Here is a 23,743-nt window from a genome sequence, read left to right on the forward strand (position 1 = left end):
ATTCTGTATATTTTATTAAAGTTCAGCAATGAAATGTAAAATATGAAACCTGAATAAAGCTGTTGATGTGAACCAATAACTTGTGTTGTTGAATATATAACAGTAAAATTAAAAAACAATAATAATAAAAATAACAGTATAATGCTGTACTTTATTTGACCGAGTATGCTTAAAACTGATATAGTTTACCATTGTCTATACAATGGAAGTCAGAGGTCACCAAAACTGTTTGATATAAAACCAGATCCTAACTTTTTACTGAACAATAGATGAAGATAATAATGCATCTGATCTTTCATATTTCCTTGGACCTCTGTATTCTGAACAAATAATACAATGTCAATTTGTGTCCCTCTTAATTTCTGTATGAAGTCTTCCCGTCAGCTTTCCACGCCTGTCTTTTGTTTGTTTATGTCAGCCCATCTTTTCCCTTGAAAACTGTCCTACTTTCCTTAAATAACTAGTGGAAAGCAAGTCTTTGTCTTGCTCTCGTGCTCACAGCAGGTGACCAGATGTGGCTCCTGCTATTTCATTAATCCATCAATCATGAACTGAACGCAAGGGAGTATTTCCTGCTTCAGAAGGAAGAATGTAGGCTATGCATTAGTCTAAACATTTAGACACACATACTTATTTAAATCAATTTAAATAAAATGTCTATTTTTTCTAATTACATACACTACCATTCAAAAGTTTGTGGTCAGTAAGATGTTTTTAATGTCATTGAAAGAAGTCTCTTATACTCAGCAAGATCATTTATTTGATCACAAATACAATAAAACAGTATTATTGTGAAATTTTCTATTTTAAAAATATTTAAAAAAAATTATTCCTGTGATGCAAGACTGAAATTTTCAGTCTTCAGGGTCACATGATCCTTCACAAATCATTATAATATACTGATTTCTTGCTCAAGAAACATTTCTTCATATCACTGTTGAAAACCGTTGTGCTGCATAATATTTTTGTGGAAACCATCATAAATTTTTTCAAGATTCTTTGAGGTGTAGAAAATTAAAATTAAAATAAAAAAAAGCATTATTTAATTTTAATGCACCCTTGCTGAATAAAAGTGTTTATTTCTTTAGAAAAAATAATGATGATACCATCTAACTGACCGCAAACTTTAGAACAATAGTGTACATTTTGGCCTGTAGTGCCTGTAGTTATCACTATTTGGTCCAGAAGCAGTCCATCTTAAAAGTCATCCCATCGATCAGGTTTTGAAGCTCTTTAGTGAAGAATGAGGTGTGGAATGACATTAGAAAGTGTAAGGCTTGTTTAGGCATTTGGGGTTTCCAAGAGGAAAGCGATAATTGCATGGTGCTGCTATTCGAATATGTTTACTCAGTTCATACATGCATAAATAAACAACTGAGTAATCCAGCAGGAAGGGAATAATTTTCACTATAAACTTCCTGTCACTGAGATACTGCAAATAGCTGTCTAATCCTGACACTGACTCCTCTTACAACAAACTCTTCTTCTATGCTTTCACTATTCATGAATCCCTCCATGTTCTAGCTTGTACTATTCTACACTTCTCATCATAGATATACGTAGATGCCACATTCGACCGCTCTAAACACGGGGGCGCCCGCCATCTTGGAACGTTCAAAGTGTCGTCACTCACAGTAAGAATCAATGATGCCGCAACATTGCATAGCTTCTGGTTGTAAAACTGCCCTTAAGAAATGGGATAACCTTTCACATGTGAGAATGTCAAGTCAAGTCAAGTCAAGTTTATTTGTATAGCGCTTTTCACAATACAGATTGTATCAAAGCAGCTTCACAGTATTAAATTAAAATAATACAACAAAGTTTGTTTCAAGAGGAATTTATTGATTGATAAAATTAAATTAAATATCCCCAAAATATCCCCAACTGAAAGAATGTGTTGGTTTGTGTTTTTATATGTATTAACTCATTACCGGTTTTTAAACTATGGTAACTTTTTAATGTTGTGTTAGCTAACGCATTTGTCTTGTTGTATTGTGTTAAGGCCCTGATATACTCACGGCGAAGTTCACTAGGGGTAAAAAGAAGTTTTAAATTCGTGAGCAGCGATATACTGTATCAGATATAGATAATCATACATGCGTCTAACTACGGTTGCAGACTCACAGTCAACTCGCTCTCGGCTTTGACCATTCCAAGATGGCAGAAGACTTGCGTATCGCGGCCCAAATAAACAGCCGCAAATGAGGGATCTATGTATACATATCTATGATTCTCACGTTTATTGCCTTTTTAAGATCGCTTCATGTATTCCTGATTTGGATTAAAGGATCTGCTAAATGAATAAATGTTAATGTAAATGAATGTCAACAACTGTGGTATTTCTGTGTTTTATAAAAGCATGTACTTTCTGACACCATACACTTTTAAACTGATGGATTTCTCTAAATCGTTCATAAATAAGGCTCAATAATTATGGAAAATAAATATGTATTAAAAAAAACAAAAAAATGACTTTACCTTCACATTTCGGACCCTCACTACTTTGTCCTCCACTTGTACAGCTAACCGTCCTCCATCCAGATTCTCCCTGCAGAACAAAAACAAACAGACTGATATTCAAGACACTGTACAGAGCACTGCTAAGTAAACATTTACAATACAAGCATATTCATTATTTTTTATAGACTAGTTCCTTATTAATAAATGATTGCTGTTAAAACACGCTAAAAGATTAAGGTGACACCATATCCCAACAAGACGCAATGCAATGAGTTTCCAGTGACAAGCAATTTGTCTGTCCAAACCAGATGCGACGCGACTACGAGACGTGACAAAACCAATCAAAATCACAGCCAATCAGAAGAGCATGTGGGCGGAGTCTCTCTGCAAACACACTGCAGTTGCAATGAAATAGATAATCAAATTCATAACTATTACACCATTTTGACATTATTAAAAAATACATAATGAGTGACTGAAACAATCTTTTTTGAAAACACTTGTTTGTTTACATTGAGTTGACAGTTTGAACATTCTTGTTTCCTTTTATTTATTTTCAAGATCTGAGGTGAATTATCCATTGTTGCTTTCAGTATGGCTATAAAAGGGCACGCAAAATGATATTCAAACTAACATTTAACATTAAATAAAGCGTATGGGTCATTCCTGGTATTCGTGCCTTTTGGCAATCATAAAATGTGGAAGGTGATGTAAAACATTTGAAAAATGATTTTTGGTCAAACTCAGGTAAATAAATGTTACCGTTTATTAAACAAAATAAATGGAATGGAAAATCAAATGAACAAATGTATCAAATACTTATGATTCTAATTTATGGACATTGGGCACTGTGTACATTGAACAACTTGGGTTTAATGTACACAGATAGTGAAATAGTGAATATATGGTTCAAAATGCTGTAAAACAAAAGTATTAATCAATGTCAATATGCTTAGAAAGACAGGTTTAAAATGTATATTGTTCAATGTTATAAGGCAGTAAGATCATAATCTTTACTGGGGACACAAAGGGCACAGAATCCCAGGAACGACCAACATAAACAGTACCTGAGATTATTATTGTCATACTTTGTGTTGTTCCTGCCGCAATGTTGCCAAAAAATAGAAAACGTTTCTAAAATAGGATTGTTGAGTATTGCAGTTGGGACAAAAACTTTGATTATGAATAGATACCTTTAATCAAATGTCACTGTGTCGCGTCTGGTTAGAACACGGTGTGAAAGTGTAGAATGTATAAGGCCATTAAAAATATCAAAAATGAACCAGATATTTGGAATATGAAGGCAAAAAAAGCCCACATAGAATTATTCTGTTTTTTTACACTATTATTCAAAAGTTTGCTGTATTTACTTTTATTTACCATGGACTGATTAAATTGATCAAGTGACAGTAAAGACATTAAACAATGTTACAAAAATATATCTATTTAAAAAAAATGATGTTCTTTTAAAGGTGCTCTAAGCGATGTCACGCGTTTTTCAGGCCAAAACATTTTTGTCACATACAGCAAACATCTCCTCAATATCCGCTAGCTGCCTGTCCCCTGAACACACTGTAAAAAAAGCGCTGTCTCTGTAGACAGCCCAGGCTCCATAAACGGCAAGAAAAACAAACTGGCCCAGCCTGGACCACGAAAAATAACAGTGTTCCAGCCAATAACCGACAAGAATGATTTGGGGGTGGGGGGTGGGGGTTGGGGGGTTAGTGCGCGTGCACATGAAGGGGGGTGTGGGGAGTGGAGGAGAGAGAAGCATGAAGAGGGAAGTTAGCTAGAAGAGAGATGTCCTAAACAACAACTATCGTTAAAATTATATTCTCTTGCATTTTGATATGGCCGACACATGACCAAAGAGACGACGTTCCGCTGAACAAATAGCAAAGAAGAGGGAAAAGGAGAAGGAACGCTCAAAGTCCCGAATTTACATCGGAAAAGCCTCTGACTCGTTCATAACTGTTTCAGGAAGCACGGAAGGGAGGGGGAGGGGACGAGATGAGGAGGAGGGAGGGTCGAGCTAGCCTCCGTTTTGTTTGACGATACTTCGAACGTCAACAAGAAGTGACGTCACCCAACATCCGCTTTAGAGCACCTTTAACCTTTCTACTCAAAGAATCCTGACAAAAAAAAATTATCATGTGCCATGTGACAGGATTAGTTTCTGCACATAATTTTTTTTCTCCAAGATAACAGACTTAATTTATATGTAACTTTTCTGTTTTTATATTGCATGGTTTCAATGACTCCAGGTCAACATTGAGCTTTCTAAAACCCGCAGAGGCATGTTTATTTGACTGTGATCATATTCAGATAGGGCAGCAGAGTGAGAGGCCAGGGGTCTGCAGGATTCGTCTGCTCAGAGAAGGTCAGTTTTAAATGAAAACAGAGCGCTGAAGCTGAGAAGCTGAGCTGAAGCAGGTGTGTGCGTGAGCGTGCAGGATATGTGTGTCAGTGTGTGAGAGAGCAGCGAGGACAGCTGTTCAATCTCTCCAATATCGGGTTCCAGATAAACTGATGCAAGAGAATGAAATCCAGTGTAGGAGCATGGCTGTGTACAAACCTGAAGTCTGACAATGTGAGCAGGCTGGGGAAGGCCTTGTCATCTACACTGCATCCTAAAGCTAAAGTGTGTCATTTTTCAATGTTAAAAAATGTTTTCTTCCTATCCAGCTCAATGTGCAAACACACACACACACACACAACTATAAGTAAGTCACTTGTATGTTGACTTTCACACTGTGACTCTGTGGCACTTTCAAAACACTGCCAACGTCAATTTCTGGCTCAGTTTGGGGTGGAACAACCTGTTTGTTGTTGATGTTTTTATGGAACCACAAAAACATAAAAAAGACTGTATATAAATTGAAATCATCTTACACTAAATGAGAAACGAGATATTCAAAACACTTAATAATGGCTCAAACAGTGTCAGATTAAGAATGGCTAGAAACACCATGTTCATCATGGGTTTGCTTCACAGGGAACTAAAATAAAATACACCTGTGAATGTAAGCTGCTTTGGAGAAAAGCGTCTTCTAAATGCATAAAAAAAATTTAATAATATTTAATAAATTCTTATTTAAAATTATGATTAGTGATGCACCGATATGAACATTTTGGCCGATACCGATAACCGATAATTCTTTATATTTGAAAGCTGATAACCGATATTTTGGCAGATAAATGTAAATCCGAATTTTAAAATACTTTGAGAGCCTGATTACAAATACAAAAGGCTCACCGTTAAAAAAGCCATGTCCCAGACACTTCGACATAAATCAGACAGGGGAAAAAATACTATGAAAGTCAGTGGCTACTGTCAACTGTCTTCTTTCAAAAATATCTTCTTTTGTGTTCAACAGAAGAAAGAAACTCAGACAGGTTTGGAACAATATGAGGGCGAGTCAATGATAAGTTTTCATTTTTGGGTGAACTATCCCTTTAAGCAATGTACTCATCCACCGAAGCCTGGGAGCTTGTTATGAAGCTCTTAGCTTGTGTAGTACATGGGTCTGTTTCACTCTGCCAATGATGAATGAAGGCCCTGTCCACAACCACAACAACCTACCTTGCCTATCATTGTGTGTGTGTGTGCGCATGCTTCTGCCTAGAAATGGTGCGTTTTATAACATAATCAGTGGAAAGAAAAAATAACTCTCGTTATGAGGAAAGCATGTTTACAAACTTGGATTTCTGTGCCATTCCCACACAACTCCTGCCATCTCCAGGAATGAGTATTAGTTTGAATAGCTAAACTATTCAATAGCTGAATAGCTAAACTCAAAAAGAAGGCTAAAAGAAGTTGTATTTCAAGCATTTGACAAAAGCAAAAAAAGTGCAAAGAGTCAAATATTTATTATGCGCATGCTCATAAAAACCAACGGCTGTCTATTAAAAGGCCATCTTCATTAGCACAATAGTGTTGGAAAGCCATGAAGTCGTTCTTTGTGATGCACGCTTCAGGGAGACTCTTTAAATGTCAAGGCTAGCAGAAACGGCCAAACACACGCACACATCTTTGTGTCTAAATCTGGGAGGAGTCTCTTTACCCCCCTGTCCAGCACCCACATACTGTAGTAATTTGGCTAATGCTGGAGGGTGGGGCAAGTGGGCTCTCATGGGGCAAACTCTGTTTGAAAACCCCCCTTTTTAAAAAGTTAAAACAAAACACATGCTTTGGATTTTTACTAACACAGCATACATAACATTTGTAATGCAATTTTGTGAAACTGATAAAAACAAGATCTTAAAATCATACAGTACCAGATAAACTTTTGGGGGAGGGGTTTTAAGGGGATTTAATGAGATTTTGGAGATTATAGTAAATGTATTGTGCACAAAAAGCAAAACACATTGTTATTAATCTCTAACTTAACATGCACTGCTGATACATTCTCTCCATTTATGCACTGCTTACACACATTTTTGAATAGGCTTTGATTGAGTTTTTTTTTATCTCTAAATTGATGCATAAAACTAGTTACCTATACATTAACTTATATACATAACATATGCAATATAAAGAGATGTAGCTACATGCAAACATAATGCAAAAGTTTTTTTGAATGGCAGCTTATTTGTTTCAGTTGGCTGTCAGCGCAGGTCTATTCCCAGACATAGCAACAGTACAACAACTCAAGGCTGTTTATGTACTTCATAGGACATCATTCAGCAGTTTTTGTCATGCACTTTTACAATCAATTTCATATAAGATCCATGAAAGCTGGTCGTACCTGGAGTTCAGCGGACGGACTCGAATCGCGACTTTCACGTTTGCCATTCGTTTGACACCAGGCGGAGGAGGGAAACGATGAATTAAAGTTCAGCTGTCCGTTAGAGTCCATTTATTAAATGTCTCCACAGCATAGAATTATCCCGAGCAGAGTAATGAAACCGAATACACGTTTTTCGGGTCATGTTATTGATATCGTCTAGAGTCTAGACAATCAGAGCACATAATGAAGCCGTGGCCGCAGTTGAACTGCGCTAAAACTTCCTGCCGTCTCTTCAGGAGGGGAGATTACGAATCCTACTATAGCGAAGGCTCTGCTCATGAATATTCAGAGTGCAACGTGACGTTAGTTCAATAGTACTTTCTGATTTGCTGAACGAGTAAGCTTACTTTGCATAAGGCGTGGCTTCCAAACATTCATTATGATTTTTTACTAGACGTTCGTTCAGTAGGACTTAAACATTAATGAGCTCAGCCATCGCCATAGTAGGAAACTAGGGCAAGAGAAACAAAGGCGAAGTGCTCGCCTGAAGGCACTCGTTAACTGCCTGTCTGTCTCTGCTTTATAAACTTAATGACTTAATTAGTCATTTAGACAATTGTCTTGAAAGAAATCAATATTTTTATTCAGCAAGGAAGCATTAAATTGAACAAAAGTGACAAAGACATTTATAAAATTACAAAATATTTCCATTTCAAATAAATGTTTTTCTTTTGAATGCTGTTCAAAATTAAGCGGCACAAGTCTTAAATATGAAATGTTTGAGCAGCAAATAAGCATATTAGAATGATTTCTGAAGCAATAGCGGCATTTGACCAATCATTTTCCACGATTTAAGGAAAAATTCATAATCTGACAGATACTGCACTCACATTGAGCAACATCTACCTGATGACGTATTTTAAAGCCGATAGTAAATTAGCATGAATATCCACTATAGACATTTTCCAGACTTCTCCTTGACTTAAAGGGATAGTTCAGCCAAATATGAAAATTCTGTCATTACTTATTCACCCATAAGTTATTCCAAGCCTGCTGAACACAAAATATAAAACATTTTGAAGAATGTAGATAACCATAGTTTATGATCCCCATTGACTTTTTTATGACACCACCCATTATAATTTTTTCTATACTACGGAAGTCAATGGCGACCAGCAACTGTTTGGTTACCCATATTCTTCAATATTCCTTTATTTTCAACAGAAGAAAGAACTTCATGCAGGTTTGGATCAACTTGACGGTGAGTAAAAGACAGAATTTTCATTTTTGGGTAAACTATACCTTTAATGTATTAATTTCCATGACTTTAAATTTTTTTAAAGTTCACAACAACTGTCATGTATTTTGTAAGATGTATAAAATCATGTATATGCCCTGCATATGGACTCTAACTTTGCTATAAAGAAACTCATGCATGTTCACAACTTCACAATATCACATTTTATTACTTTAGATGCAGGTTTAGAATTAAACAGATAAAATTGTCCAACATGAACAAAGTGCAAATTTTTCACAAATATAGACTATAAGAAATGAATACAAACCAACTCACCAAAAAGCAGAAAAACATTTACAAACACTTAAAATAAATAAATAGAATTTCATGACAAAGAAGCACAGTGAATGGTCTTTATCATGTTCTACTGCGAGGCTGTATAAGTGAAAATTGGCAAAACCCTGTTAAAATGTCCCACAAAATGTTTTGAAGATTTATAATCAATGACTGGTCTATCAACTCAGCATTTTTTGAGCAGCAAATATTCTAACAATAAATTAGACTTTAAAATATTTTTAAAATCATATATATTGTAGGTTTAAACATTCTTTCTTTTGTTCAAATATGCATAACTCATTGCCTATTCATCCAATAGTGTTTGGCTGGGATTCATGTGTAGAGTTGGTAATGCCGACACGTGTCCCCCTAGTGGTCATTGAGAGACCTGCAGTATGTCCCTGTGGTTTGGCAGTGAAGGCACTGGGAACTGGGTGGTCAGGGAGAGCTGCTGAAACTTCTCTACCGACTCCTACAACAGCAAATGAGAAAAGCCATCAGAGAGAAATTTGTGAGAATTCCAGCCTCAGAAAATCATGTTTTGTTGTCTCTAAAATAATGAATGAACAGCATTATGTAAGAAGCAATTACCTCTGGCCAAGATAACGCTGACAACTTTGGCCAGTTGGTTCCCACTTCCTTCTCTCCTAAAAGACCTCTCTCTATTAGCTGTCTTATCAGGAACAGGTAGTCATTCCTCTGTAGGATTAAAGGATAAACCAATGTTTACATCAACACTGTTGTTGTCGTCACCTAAAACTAAACCTATAAAAAAAAAAGGTTCTCAGTAATCAAAATATAGCTAATATATGAATGGAGTATAAATATTAAATAAACAAAAATGTCAACTTAAACAAATTAGAAATTTAGTCTTGTCAACTAACTGACAAATATGTGTAAGTGCTAAAATACAAAAATTAGTGTTATAAAAAAAAATAAATAAAAAAAAAATAAAAAAAAGATATATATATATATATATATATATATATATATATATATATATATATATAATAAAAACAAGTCAAAAGCACATTACAAAGTTACTAAAACTAGAATTAAAATAACACTGTAAAAAAAAATAAAAATAAAAAAAATGCACACAAGTTAAGAATGTAACAGCTCTGCAAAACTGCATCAACAACACCAAGGTTTGATCAGCGGTTTTACCTCACTATCTGTGGCACTGGAAATTGCAGTCAGGGTGGGTTCACTGTAGAGAAGGTGTAGAGGTGGAGAGGGACTCCGAGTCCACAGAATTAAAAACTTTTCCAGAAGAGCAGGTCTCTTGTTCCCCTCGGCTGAAAACACCAGAGGAAGCTCCCCAGATACTGCACATGGAAACAAACACAAACAGACACATTAGGGTATTAATCACTTTCAGAATTGACTTCATGTACCATTCTCAGTTTTGCATTAATTGTTCTCTCACCAAGTTTGCAGGCCATCTGAACAGTACAACGCAACAGCATCTGCTCGACCACAGGAGCGAGGAGCTAGAAAAAGACCAGGACACAGGAGAGAATTTGTAAGAAAGGTAAACCATTCTAAATAAAGAATTAAAAACATTGAATGGTGTTAGTACACTGAAGTAGTAAGGGGGGGGTCTGATTACTTTTCGGCATCCAAGTGTTTGTCCCACTCTGTCCAGCAGAGACTCAATCTGATGAACAGTGAAAACCTCCTCATCAGACCTGGGTCCAACAGATACACTCAGAACCTCCTGAAACATGAGACAAAATTATTTGAGATCTGACCCACTTATATTTGAAAATTACTGTAAATTACCTTAGGTTTGCTTATTGCTGTCTAGTCCAGGCTAATTAATTGGCCAAATTTCATGATACTGCTGATCATTAATTACAATGATTTCCAATTTATTAATTCCAAATTCTACTGATAGCCATTGTTATTGGTAAACAGTATTATTTATATACTATTATAATATTTAATCATATTTTGAATTAGCCTTTATATATATTCAGTTTTCAATTTAATTTTAGTGCAAGTATTTAAGTGTATTTGTAACTTGTATTAGTTGTTTTTAATATTTCTATTTAGTTTTTTTTTATTCAGTTTTATTCACTTTAGTACTTCTTAAATTTCTAAACTTAATTTTTATTAGCTTAAGTTTAATTAACAATTACAACACTTCTAATGGCCTTGTCCAAGAATAAAGAAACATTTTATTGTTTAGCAAGTTTGACTATTGGTGTGAATTATGCGTTTAATTTCCGCATGTCTCATTTCTCACTCAAATTCTCTCACAAATTGTATCATCAACCACCCTTCTTAATGAATCCATTTTAACAATTTATTACTGTCTGGATTACTAATTCCCAATAATTACCTTAACTTCAATTATGACTTCTGATCCAAGTGGAACCTTATGGTTGCAGCCTGAAACACATGAGGACCCAGCACTGAGCCCTGAGGCACTCCTCTGGACCTGCTGACTCTTGCTTGATCCCTCACCCTCTTCAGCATCCAAATTTAAGGTTGAGGGCACACTCTTAATCACCCTCTCAAATGCACTCTTCCACTCTCTCTTTAGCAGTGCTAAGGGAGACATTCATACAGGAATTTTTTTAATCCCTATATTAAAAAAAGGCTACAAAGTATGTAATAAATCTAAAGGGAGAATGTGTCATTTTAAAATGTGAATAAAATTAGGCTTCACTACTTGTGATGTTGGAGGACAGCCAGCTGCAAGCCTTTTCTGTAGCCAAACGAGTGGTGATGCTCTCAGCTGTGGTCAGGACCTAAAACACACAGCAGCAAAAAAGAATCATATCTCCAAGTAAATAAATGATGATCTTGAAGTCATTTTTCTAAAATTAACCACAAAATGAGATGACAAATAAGAGCATCACTGTACAGCAAATTTCCACCCAAGACAAACACTGTTATTGAGCATCTCTATTTTTCTACATGGTATTAAGTGGATTGAATTAATGAAGAGTGACTGTTTAACTCACAGAAGGAGAGGTCTCCAGAGGAAGAAGAACTCGGACAGCTCCAGGGGCATTCTCACTGCAGAACCTATCATGGGAGATGTGACTAGTCCAAAACATGTCCTACAACATGATGTATATGTAATGAGAGAAGAGAGCTGCTGACCTGGTGGCTCTCTCCAGAGTCTGCATGCCTGCGTCACACAGCTGAGCACAGATAGAATCGTTTAGTTTGGCCGTGTTGACACCCACCAAACCCAAACTATCTCTGAGAGTTTTCTCTCCACCCTTCACAAGCTCCAACACAAGCGTAGCCCTGCCACATAGAGTTAAGAAAATATGAAATGATGAAACGTGAATTCAAATTGATTTACATGGACTAACAGGCAGAAAGAGCCAAAAAGACTGACAAAATGGTGGGAGACTGACTTGATGTGTTTGACGCAGTTGGAACCGACTCTTTCCGCAACAAACTCTACAGTGCGTCTGAGAGATGGGGGCTGGTTGTGAAAAAAGGCCTGTTCCAAATCAACCTGTTAAAACACATGGAAAAACATGGACGTCTACACATGGATGACATGATCTCAATTCTTCAACAGATGGAAGGCATTTGCTTGCTTGATACCTGAAGTTTCTGTTGTGAACGGGTGGTGGAGGGTCCCCTCAGTTCTGCAGATGTGGGGGTGATCTTGCGAATCAAGCCTCCGCTCTTGGACGTGCTACCAGCCACAAAAGCAGCAAGAAGTTTACGAAACTCCCCTGCAAAATGAATGTTGTAAAGGTACCTGGAATTTATTCCAACCGAAACTTACTAAAAGACATAGTTAAGAATTTTTTTTCCAAACAGTCCACTCTCACCTAAATATGGACAGCAAGTTAAGAGAAGCTGTTGGTCCACTAATGGGAGGGTGTCCTTAAAAGAAAATATACAGTATTATACACATTGTAAAGGAAAATGAAAAGATAAATAAACATTTATTTCCCTCCTTAAAAGGAAACAGCTAAATGTATCCAGAGCAGAAGATCAGTGTTCCACTAACCAGCCCCTGACAGCTTGTATTATTCTCCAGTTCCTTGATTTCTTCCTTTAGATCTGTGCTGAAGAAGAGATCTTCTGGGAATATTGGGATCTAATATAGGAACAGCAACAGAAAGATTTAACAGGCTCATAACCCACCTCTTTGTCCAGGCTGTATGATTTGGTCAATTTAAATTTGATAATTGTTCATCATCTTTTTTAAAACATTTATTTAAACAAAAATAAATAAATAACCACACACACATTGAAGCAGCACTTATTTCCAGTGTATGCAGAAACAAACTATCAAATGATACAAGTCCCGTTTAGCCCATTTTCTGCAGTTCTTTGTCAAACCCTGCAATCTCTTTGCATTCGCACTGGCCTTGACCATAAAACTGGATCCAGATCACTATTTGGATGCATTTTGATTACATTTTTTACTTTTTTTTTCACTTGACTTTTATTAACTTTTATATTATTATAATATATAATTGTGGAATTATTATTATTTTAAATAATGCAACTTTATTATGCAATATAATAAATTATGGCATGGTGTGGTGTCAGAAGTACATTTGTCTAATTGCAAACAAAGCAGGTCACATTAGAGGTGCCCATCGCAACAGTTTTTACAGTTTTCTGCCTGGTGTTTGATTTTCAGCCCCACTGAAAATGAGACATCTCACCTGGAAGAGCCAGCCCAAAACTGCCACCATGAGCAGCTGATTCATGTAACACAGCTCCCCTCCTCGACCCAATACCATCCTCCTGAAACACACAAATAAGCATAATTAATAGCACAATCACACAAAAAGATCATCTTTGACGTGTATGTGATAAACTCACTTGTAGATCTGGAGCAAAAGGCACAGAGCGGTCCTGTAACAAGGCAGAAATGGGCCAATATAATCCAGCATGGACAGGAACTCCACCATCCAGGGCACTGTCAGAATGGTGCGTCTCCGATACACTGAACTTCTCAACACCGCACACACATCCAGCACTGGAGAACTCTGACAATACACACAAGAAAACAAATTAGGTCCTAAAGAATACATAGCTTGCTGGCAAAATAAAAAATTCTGGCCTGTGTACCTTGCTCCGCAGAGTGACTGCAGCGTCCTGTATGTCTCTTGATGGCAGCTCAGAGGTCTGGTAAGGCAGAAAAGAGATGAAGCCCAAAAACTTGGCCAGAAGTCGTGCCGTGAGAAGCACAGAGGAGAAACGTTGCTTCTCATCCTGAAACAAAGAGGCCAAAAATGTGTTTTAAACCCATTCAAAGCCTTACTTTGGAGTGGTTGAATATTTTTCTTTCTGGTCTAACCTGTTGCTCCATGTCTCCATCACCAGTCTCCTCTCCCCGGGCAGGGCTGGCGTCTGGACCGAGGATGGACACCTCATCTAACTTCAGCAGCTGCTGACACATACCATCTTTCAGGTGCTGGTTCAGCTGACAGCTAGAACAAAGATGACCATAATTAGAACCAAGCATCAAAAACACATTAAGAACCTTAAAAGCCTTAATGAGTTTTGTGACTTTAAGTCTATTAAAATCAGCTTAGATACCGTCCATGCTACTGTCTGTACTCATTACAGCTGACAAAATGTACTTTAAGCAGGTATACACTAGCTTAGCATTTAAAAGTTTAGGGTCAGCAACATTTTTTTTTAAAGAAATTACAACTTTTCAGAAAGGATGCATTATATAAAAATTAAGCTTTGCCATCATAGAAATAAATGACATTTTAAAATATATTCAAATAAAAAACAGTTCAAATGTATTAATATTTCACAATAGTCATGTTACTGTATTTTTTTATTAAATAAATGCAGCTTGGTTAGTATTTTGAAAGCGTCCTTCATTGCTTTTGCCCAGCATACAAGCTGTGATTTTGCTGTGCTAAAATTTGCCATTTAAACAATGGGAAAAGCACTTCAATAAGCAATGTCCTTTTCAACAGAAAAGTAAACTGCACTCAAAATAATTCATACAGCTGGAGCAAGACTTGCAAAGCTTAAATTATGACATCATGAAAGCATCAATTGCACATCTTAAAGTCCCAACGAGTCCGTTGGATACAACATTTACCAGCTGGCTGTCTGAAGGAAGCTCATGAAGAACTCCTGATGGCCAGGAAAGGAAGGTGGAGGGCAGGGACCAATGAGTCCCTGAGGCTGGACCAGACGCTGCTGCAGGCGCTTCAGGCGACCCAGGCTGTCTGCCCCCAGCATGCCCAGCAGATCAGCGTCAGGAGCGTCACTGGAGGAGCCCAGCACACAAGGGCTCTTACACATCTAAAAAAAAAGAGACAGAGAGAATATAAAGGGACAGAAAGAGAATAAGAGGAAATGTGAAAATGTGAAAATAATCAGCCATTTTGGCACACCTGGATCAGCTGCTTCTGGAAGAGTCTGGCAAAGTGAGAATGACTTCCTGCTGCTGTCAGCTGACTAACCATTATCCTGTGGGTATAAATTATAACATTTTAATTTGAAAACACAATCAAAATGATTGAGGGAGGAAATGTATATCATTCATATAAAAAAAGCAAAGAATATACTATTAGTTTTAACTATAAAATGTCCCTTTTAACACTACCAAAAAAATAAATAAATAGTTACCTGACTCTATTGCCTAATGCTGCCTCAAAATCCCAGCCAGGCTCCTTATGAGAGTCCTCCCATTCTCTGATCAGCCCGTAAAACACATCCCTACAACAAAAGCAGAAAAAAATAACATGTCCCATATACATCAAGGCAACAAAACTGATAAATGACCTGAAACATCACATATTTGAAACATATTTATGGTGTTCAGTGTACCTCTGCTTTTTAAAGGTGTGGAAGCCCCTATCGCTGATAAAATTGGAACGGTTATCTGTGGCGGCCTGGAATGGTACTGAATGAACGAACAAGGGTGGACTGGGGAGCACCTGAGGAAGTGAGGACATTATTCAGCATGAGCTTTCAAAGGTTACTTATTGGTTGCTTTTAAACTAATGCTTACTTTAGCTGTGCAGTTGTCCTGAGCTTGAGCCAGGCGATCTCTGAGGGATGGGGAGAAAGTCGCCACTCTCTCATTCTCAGACAGAAGCCGCAGAGTGCATTTGTCCAGGTGTGACACCAGCCTGACGAACAGATAAGACAGAAAGTCAGGCACACGGAAACTGATCTGAAGCAGTAAGCAGTAATGAAACTGTAATCAGACTTACTCAAACTGATTCTCCAACACTCTCACGGAAAAATACACACAGTTGTGGACATTTCCCAGGTAAGATTTCTCCAGCACCTCTTCAAGACCATAAATGAACAGAACACAATCAGGACATGACCAAATTAATCATTGACTCATCCTCAAAACCAGAATAAATATCTAACTGGCTTGTTCAACAGAATCCCCCTGCGTGAAAATCATATTGTTTTTTGTTCTATTCCACTATGGATCCCAGTCAATATGACAACAAAAACAATAATAATAACAATATAAAATAATTATATTGTAATTATTATTACTAATACAAATATATTTATTTTATTAATTTATTAAAAATGCAAACAATAATACAATTATTTAAATATTACTATTACAATAATACTATTGTACTGTTAAATAAATCAAGTATCTAAGAATTTAATTTTACAGTAAATTTAAAAAGGCAAAAAAATACAAAAAGTGAATATAAATGTTTTAGCTACTTCAGCTTCAAGTGCAGAATAATGCACGAGCAATGCATTTTTAAAGCTGAACTCTACTAGCTTTGTGTTGACAGCAGGATTATGAAACGCCTCATCTTTATGACATCACTTCAGCATGATTTAACATGTAAGTGTAGTCAGAAGCCTTAAAGAATTAAATAAGCTTTTAAATATTGACACACCTGGACTGTCTTCACACACACTGATTCCTGCCTCTGTAGATTTAGAGACAGACACACCACGAGATGTCAGGAGCTGCAGCATGAAGAACAGCTCCAGGAAAACACACGGAACCAGATTCTCTACAAGCAAAATGCATTAAAACTTAAAACAGATGTAGCATGCTTATGTATATGTATCTATCATTTAAAAGTTTAGGGTTGGCAAGAGTCTTAAGGCCCATTCACACTATAAACATAACCATAATAACTATAACTATATTAGCATCCACACCAACGAACGATAACGCTCCGTTTATTATAAACATGCACTGCAGTTTTGCTCAAAGCAGGATGGATTCTGATTGGCTGTCTATGTTTTTATTGTTAATCAGCTGGAAAAATTAGTTCTGATATCGTTTCTCTGTGCTGTTATCGGTCTGTGGTGCTATACTTTATATTTAGCCTTTATGCTCCTTTTTTATTTTAATATATTTTAAACTGTAATTTATTGTGATGGAATATAAAGTTCAAAAGAAAATAGATTTGTACTTGTACTTTTGTAAATGTACAAGTCTTTACTGTCGCTTCTTTACTGGCTGAGCTGTGAATGATCACATTGCCAGCCAGATATACTTTTCCCATCACTGATTTTTTTTTATCAATTGTAATTTAATAGCGCAGTATACAGCACCCTCTGCAGGCCACTTACCTGAAATGCAGGTACAATACAGCTCTGCTAAGAGATCCAACTCTGATTTCTGTGTAACTTTGTCAGGGTCAGGGCAAGGTGACTGGGGGTCAGGGGTCACTTTTGATCCCTGCCTGGGCACTGTTTTGGTTGGGGTACAAATGGCGGGGGTGGTTGTCAGTGGGGAGCTGATCTGCTGGGCAAGTTTAGACCTAGAGAAGATGAGGCGGCAAATGATGACAGAGAACCACAGAGATATAATTCAAACTGAATCTCACAACATAACCCAACATACCTTTCTCTCCGGAGCAACTCTCTCTCTTCCTGCAGACTGAGAGGACTGGCAGCCATCAGTTTGGCCCCAGAGCTCTCTGGTACGCTCTCAGGCAGGCTGAGCGGGGTGGACGTGAAGCAGCTCTTAGGTTTACAGTTAGGTCGCTCTGCACTTACAGGAGTTGGGTTGATTCTCCGTGAAGGTTTGGTTGCTCTGGAAAAACAGCAGAAAGGTTTCATTTGATCTTTCATATTCATAAAATTGCAATGAATACACATTTGCATCACTAAATAAAACATTCGAAAAATGCAAAATTTAAATATAGAGAGGATCTGAATTGTTTTATAAGCAGGGTCAATGTCATGACGTAAAAAAGAAAAGAAAATTGCCTTTATCTTTCCTTCCCTATTGTGACGTATAATCAATTAAAACATTTCTGGGAGGCACAATGTAAAAATCCCAGGGTGAAACAACTGTCCTGATATTATAATGTAATAATATTATAATTAAATTTGGCATATTTCTATAATTGTGGTGTGTCTTTTTATTTCTTGGAAAAAATGAACAAAACCGCTTCAAAATAACTAAACTGAAAAGTATACAATAGCAGACTGTGTGAATGGAATGGGAAAACAAGTCTCCTAGTCACCTATTTTATAACCAAACTAGTTTAACAAAGTTAATTCATAAGTCAAATATGAATTTATATAATATTTTATTATCAATATAAAAAAAATATATAAATATAATCTAAATATATATATATATATTAAGTGTGTAATATAATATATATATTAATAAATATAATGTATAATAAATATATTATATATATTAAAATAAAGTGTGTGTATTATATATACACTGCTCAAAAAAATTAAAGGAACACTTTGAAAACACATCAGATCTCAATGGGGAAAAATATCATGCTGGATATCTATACTAATATGGACTGGGTAATGTGTTATGAACGAAAGGATGCCACATCGTTTGATGGAAATGAAAATAATCAACCTACAGAGGATTGAATTCAAAGACACCCCGGAAATCTAAGTGAAAAAATGATGCAGCAGGCTTGTCAATTTTGCTGAAATTTCATTGCAGCAACTCAAAATGGTTCTCAGTAGTTTGTATGGCCCCCACGTGCTTGTATGCATGCCTGACAACGTCGGGACATGCTCCTACTGAGATGACGGATGGTGTCCTGGGGTATTTCCTCCCAGATTTGGACCAGCGCATCACTGAGCTCCTGGACAGTCTGAGGTGCAACCAGGTGATGTCAGATGGACCGAAACACAATGTCCCAGTGGTGTTCTATTGGATGTAGGTCAGGTGAGCGTGGTGGCCCTTCAATGGTATCATTCCTTCATCCTCCAGGAACTGCCTGCATGCTCTCGCCACATGAGGCCGGGCATTGTTGTGCACCAGGAGGAACCCAGGACCCACTGCACCAGCATAGGGTCTGACAATGGATCCAAGGATTTCATCCCGATACCTAATGGCAGTCAGGGTGCCATTGTCTAGCCTGCAGAGGTCTGTGCGTCCCTCCATGGATATGCCTCCCCAGACCCTCACTGACCCACCACCAAACCGGTCATGCTGAACGATGTTACAGGCAGCATAACATTCTCCACGGCTTCTCCAGACCCTTTCCTGTCTGTCACGTGCTCAGGGTGAACCTGCTCTCATTTGTGAAAACCACAGGGCACCAGTGGCAGACCTGCCAATTCTGGTGTTCAATGGGAAATGCCAATCGAGCTCCCTGGTGCTGGGCAGTGAGCACAGGGCCCACTAGAAGACGTCGGGCCCTCAGGCCACCCTCATGAAGTCTGTTTCTGATTGTTTGGTCAGAGACATTCACACCAGTGGCCTGCTGGAGGTCATTTTGTAGGGTTCTGGCAGTGCTCATCATGTTCCTCCTCGCACAAAGGAGCAGATACCGGTCCTGCTGATGGGTTAAGGACCTTCTACGGCCCTGTCCAGCTCTCCTAGAGTAGCTGTCTGTCTTCCTGGAATCTCCTCCATGCTCTTGAGACTGTGCTGGGAGACACAGCAAACCTTCTGGCAATGGCACGTATTGATGAGCCATCCTGAAGGAGCTGGACTGCCTGCGCAACCTCTGTAGGGTCCAGGTATCGCCTCATGCTACCAGTAGTGACACTGACCCTAGCCAAATGCAAAACTGGTGAAAAACAGTCTGAAAAGATGAGTAGGGAAAAAATGTCAGTGGCCTCCACCTGTAAAACCATTCCTGTTTTGGGGGTTGTCTCACTGTTGCCCATCTAGTGAACCTGCTGTTAATTTCATTAACACTAAAGCAGTTGAAACTGATTACCAACCCCCTCTGTTACTTAACTGACCAGATCAATATCCCAGGAGTTTAACTGACTTGATGCTATTCTCTGATTAAAAAGTGTTCCCTTTATTTTTTTGAGCAGTGTATATATATATATATATATATATATATATATATATATATACACACACACACACACACACACACAAATACTTTATTTTTATTATATATTCTATTTTAATTAAAGTATAAATATACTCGTATACATATATATACATAAATAAACATATTTGACTTTTTTCATTAATTTATTGTCAATAAATGAGCTAGAAAAAGGTAAAAACCTATTTGAACCTAATATGAATTAAATTCTAAGAATTCGGCACATGTGTAGACTTTTTTATTTATTTAAATTTAAACTGAAACCAGCTGATTCACTCGCAGGGTCTCTCGCGTGCATAGTTTTATATTTAGATATAAAGAGTAATATAGTGCAATGTTTTTAGACTGCTCAACGAGACAACGGCAGCAACCTCTCAGTCCTCCGGCTCCGTTCGAGATCAGTACGTTTTTAGGGCCGGAGTTGAACCGATCTTTCTGGAAAAGAGGTATGATTCATCACTTACACTGGTGAAGACTGGGCGGCACCCACTGGAGGAAAGTCTTCCAAATTATTGAAGTTGAGCTGCACCTGTGTTGGAGGTGACACTGGTTCAAACCTCGCTACACCTCTACTCCTCCTGCCACCTCCTTCCTCAGACACAGCAACGCGAGTTCCCGTCTGTCGGCCAGACGCGCACCCCCCAAACCCCCCACTCCTCCTGCGGCCTTTGTGCTGCTGTGTGGAGGAGCTGGGCTGGACCTCTGGGGGTGACGTCATGAAGTCGCCAAGACTGGGACGCTGGGCGGAGCGGCGCTCGGAGGGGGTGTTGCGGGGAGCAGGGCTCCAGACAGAGCTGAAGGAAGGGCTGCTGAAGGTGCTGACGCCACTCAAACAATGAGAGCTGGTATATGAGGTCTCCTGCTCACTCCTCCCACCCACTGGGGACGCAGATGGGGCAGGAGAGAAGAGCTGGACTCGACTGGCGCTGCGCAGACCCTGGACTGGTGTGGATTTGTTGCCTCTCCTCTCAGAAGAGTGCTGAGTCCTGACAGATTTGGAGGTGCTGGGGGTCTTGGCGGGTGTGGTGGGGCCATGGGTCAAAGTCTGACTGCTCTGCTCTCGCAAAAAATTCAAAAGGAAAGGCACAAACTCCTCTCTGCTGACCTTGAATAGAAAGTCTTGGGATTCACAAACCTGCCGAAACAAAAAGAAACATCTAGTTAAGTCATGAAAAGACTTGAACAAACTTTAAAATTGAGCAAAACAAAAAATTTTTTTTTTTTTTACATTAAATTATCAATCTAAAAATCATTAAAGTAATTTATCAGTAAAATAAATAAAATAGGAACTTTTTAATGTGTGAAATACAACCCATTTATCTCGGTTTAACGTTATATTATTAGTGTTGTCATAATTAACTGAAACTAAAACTATTATTATTTGTTTCAGTAATTGAAAAAATGCTGAAATAATAAAATAAATAAAAATGTTGCCTTGACAATGGCATCTCACTGAAATTAATCAGTTTATGAAGTACTAAAATGACTAAAACTGCTAATTCAAAATTAAAAGCCAATTAAAATGAATAAATACCATAATTGTACTTAAATAATTCTAAAACAACACAATTATACCTCGTAAATAAGGCTTAGTTTTTGCAACAATTTTGTGTAAGACTACAATGATGCAATTATATTGAGAAATACTGAGAATGTTCTGTTTTCAAATTATCACGAACAAAACATCATGAAAGGTAACGTTATAGCTAACTTATGAAATATTTACATTCCCCAAAACATAGCCTAAGTTATGTAATTTCCCAGAATTCCCACCAAAAAGAAACTTGATGATGACAACGTTCTCTTTTATTGCTCGAAAATGTTTTGTGGCGTTAACAGTTACCATCCAAATGTAGAACTTAAATTGACCTTAAAAACAAAACTGTAAATACCCACATATAAAATAATGCGACTCTTTAATGGTTGTTTGCTAACGTAGCTATAGATTAGCTGACTGAATTTCAGGAAACCAATCACTCATACACTCCGCTACGCAGTGACAGTGAAAAAACACAGCATAAGAGAGAGAGCGCGGTGTAAACTCTTACGTGTTGTGCTTTGAGCCAGAGCACTGTCTCGCTTAACTCCACTTTACTGTGCAGTAACGATTCCAAAAGAGCCGCCATTCTTCTCGGATAATCATGAGAGTGACGTGCCTATTGTCAGGGGCGGGATTGGCTGAGCGGTGCAACGCGCGCAAACCTCAACAACACTGAAGACATTGCCAGTCCTTCAAAATAAAAGTTCAGAGAACACTTGCATTGGTTTGTACATTCCATTTGATTACTGAGTAAAACTTTTTCAGAGAGGGTCTTAAAAAAAGTTAAATGTTTCTGTAGGCCTTTATTGGTTTAAAAAACAATTTACTTTAAGATACAGATTGGTTTTTTGTTGGTAAAACTTGTTTGTAACTCTTCTAACCCCTGTACGTCCTTATGGGTTTGTTTTGTTGTTAATGCTAACTGCATACATTTTGGGAAAAAGTGTGTATTTTTATTGAAATTTTACTATTTCAACCCCTGGATCGTAATCCCTGGTCCATTTAACTATAAATGATGCAGTCTTTGTCAATAGGCTTTCATTCTGTTGGCAAGGCTTCAGAATGTTTTTTATTTTTTTTATTTATTCATTTTCTCAGGTTTGGCCTATAAAGTAAATATTTGCTTTATTCCTGTTTTTTCCCCCCCCCCCTTTTTTTTCTTTTCTTTTTCCCCCCTGTAGCCTATATTATAGAGCCAATTGGATAAATTATGCAGCTATATTGTGTGGGTGTGTTGGTGTGGATGTCAGAGTATGGTTTGTATGAGTGTAATAAAAATAATTGTGTGTGTGCGTGCATGTAATATTTGAGAGATAAAAAACACTGTACTGCAAATCACAAATCCAAACATGTGTGTATCAGTGGAGCTTTGCTAGCATCTAATGAGGAAAAAGGCTTTATGTGTTTTTATTTTTATTAAATTTTTTTGTTAGGCAACATTGTGTACCCTATGACCTTCAGGGCCATATTTAATTATTCCACACAGCTGTTTTGGACCTGGATGTCTATCATTATGACAAACAGATGTTTCATAACAACCTTGAACAACCTGTACGTCTAGCCTCATTTTCTTTTGCAGAAAATTGATTATAGTGTTTACCGTTTACCCTTAAAAAGATCTATTAAATCACTGTATTTAGAACAATTGAGATGTTAAGTTATGATTTGTATAAGCCAAACCATAAGACTAATTCATCATGGATTCCTTAATTAAAATCAGATCTGAGGTTAACATTACAGTTTAACATTGTAAATGATCTAAAACAAACTGTAGTCTATATTTAGCAAGTTGTTAGCATTGTAGAAAACCTGACAGTCTCTTCAAGTAATGTTAACCTTTTCTTCAAGTTCATGTTATTTTACTCATAAGTCAAAAAATGCTGCTCTAAAAACCAATAAACAGTAAATTTGTAAGTGTTAATTCTTTTGGAGTTAAATTTATCTCGCTTGTTTCTCAAAAGTGGTAATTCTCTTCTGGGTTTTATGACTATAAACAGAACAGTTCTATGTGCTGAAATAAATACAATGCTGTTACCTATTTATTGGTCCATATAGCCATCTGTTTAGAATGTTATGAAGACAATATATTGTAACCACAAGGAACGACTTGTGTAGTAAACAAAACAGGAGACAATTATTGCCATATGGAAAACTGGAAACCCATTAATAGAACCATTATCCCTGATGTAGACCA

General features: G+C 37.4%; 2 protein-coding genes across 2 annotated transcripts in view; both read right to left on the minus strand.

Moving 5' to 3' along the window:
• Positions 1 to 7,466, minus strand: part of stard9 (StAR-related lipid transfer (START) domain containing 9) — a 48,581-nt gene extending 41,115 nt beyond the window's left edge. The window contains exons 1-2 of the mRNA XM_082143179.1: positions 7,209 to 7,466; positions 2,479 to 2,548 (exon numbers count right to left, since the gene is read on the minus strand). Of these exons, the coding sequence (XP_081999305.1) occupies positions 2,479 to 2,548; positions 7,209 to 7,255 (117 nt within the window). The 5' untranslated portion in view covers positions 7,256 to 7,466. The remainder of the gene's footprint in view (positions 1 to 2,478; positions 2,549 to 7,208) is intronic.
• Positions 7,467 to 8,636: 1,170 nt separating this feature from the next.
• Positions 8,637 to 22,184, minus strand: cdan1 (codanin 1). The gene is made up of 28 exons (XM_082143932.1): positions 22,058 to 22,184; positions 20,474 to 21,144; positions 17,576 to 17,767; positions 17,302 to 17,492; positions 16,614 to 16,733; positions 15,948 to 16,026; positions 15,743 to 15,863; positions 15,559 to 15,668; positions 15,358 to 15,447; positions 15,123 to 15,198; positions 14,825 to 15,030; positions 14,060 to 14,192; positions 13,831 to 13,974; positions 13,582 to 13,748; positions 13,422 to 13,503; positions 12,755 to 12,844; positions 12,573 to 12,627; positions 12,340 to 12,473; positions 12,144 to 12,247; positions 11,881 to 12,030; positions 11,739 to 11,802; positions 11,444 to 11,522; positions 11,111 to 11,319; positions 10,376 to 10,483; positions 10,193 to 10,256; positions 9,931 to 10,091; positions 9,355 to 9,462; positions 8,637 to 9,235 (listed from the first exon to the last, which is right to left on the minus strand). Exons 1-28 carry the CDS (start codon positions 22,133 to 22,135, stop codon positions 9,140 to 9,142), a joined length of 3,882 nt encoding a protein of 1,293 aa, XP_082000058.1. The 5' UTR covers positions 22,136 to 22,184; the 3' UTR covers positions 8,637 to 9,139.
• Positions 22,185 to 23,743: the final 1,559 nt, after the last annotated feature.

The sequence above is a fragment of the Leuciscus leuciscus genome (assembly GCF_965113295.1).
Source record: "Leuciscus leuciscus genome assembly, chromosome: 17".
Taxonomy (NCBI): Eukaryota; Metazoa; Chordata; class Actinopteri; order Cypriniformes; family Leuciscidae; genus Leuciscus; species Leuciscus leuciscus.

What these genes read in the sequence shown, in the direction of transcription:
- cdan1 (XM_082143932.1), bottom strand. Translation starts at nt 22,135, where the DNA reads ATGGCGGCTCTTTTGGAATCGTTACTGCACAGTAAAGTGGAGTTAAGC. An exon ending in TCTGGCTCAAAGCACAACAC is followed by an intron (nt 21,145 to 22,057) that starts GTAAGAGTTTAC and finishes TTGTTTCGGCAG; the next exon opens with GTTTGTGAATCCCAAGACTT. An exon ending in AACTTGCTGTCCATATTTAG is followed by an intron (nt 12,474 to 12,572) that starts GTGAGAGTGGAC and finishes TTCATTTTGCAG; the next exon opens with GGGAGTTTCGTAAACTTCTT.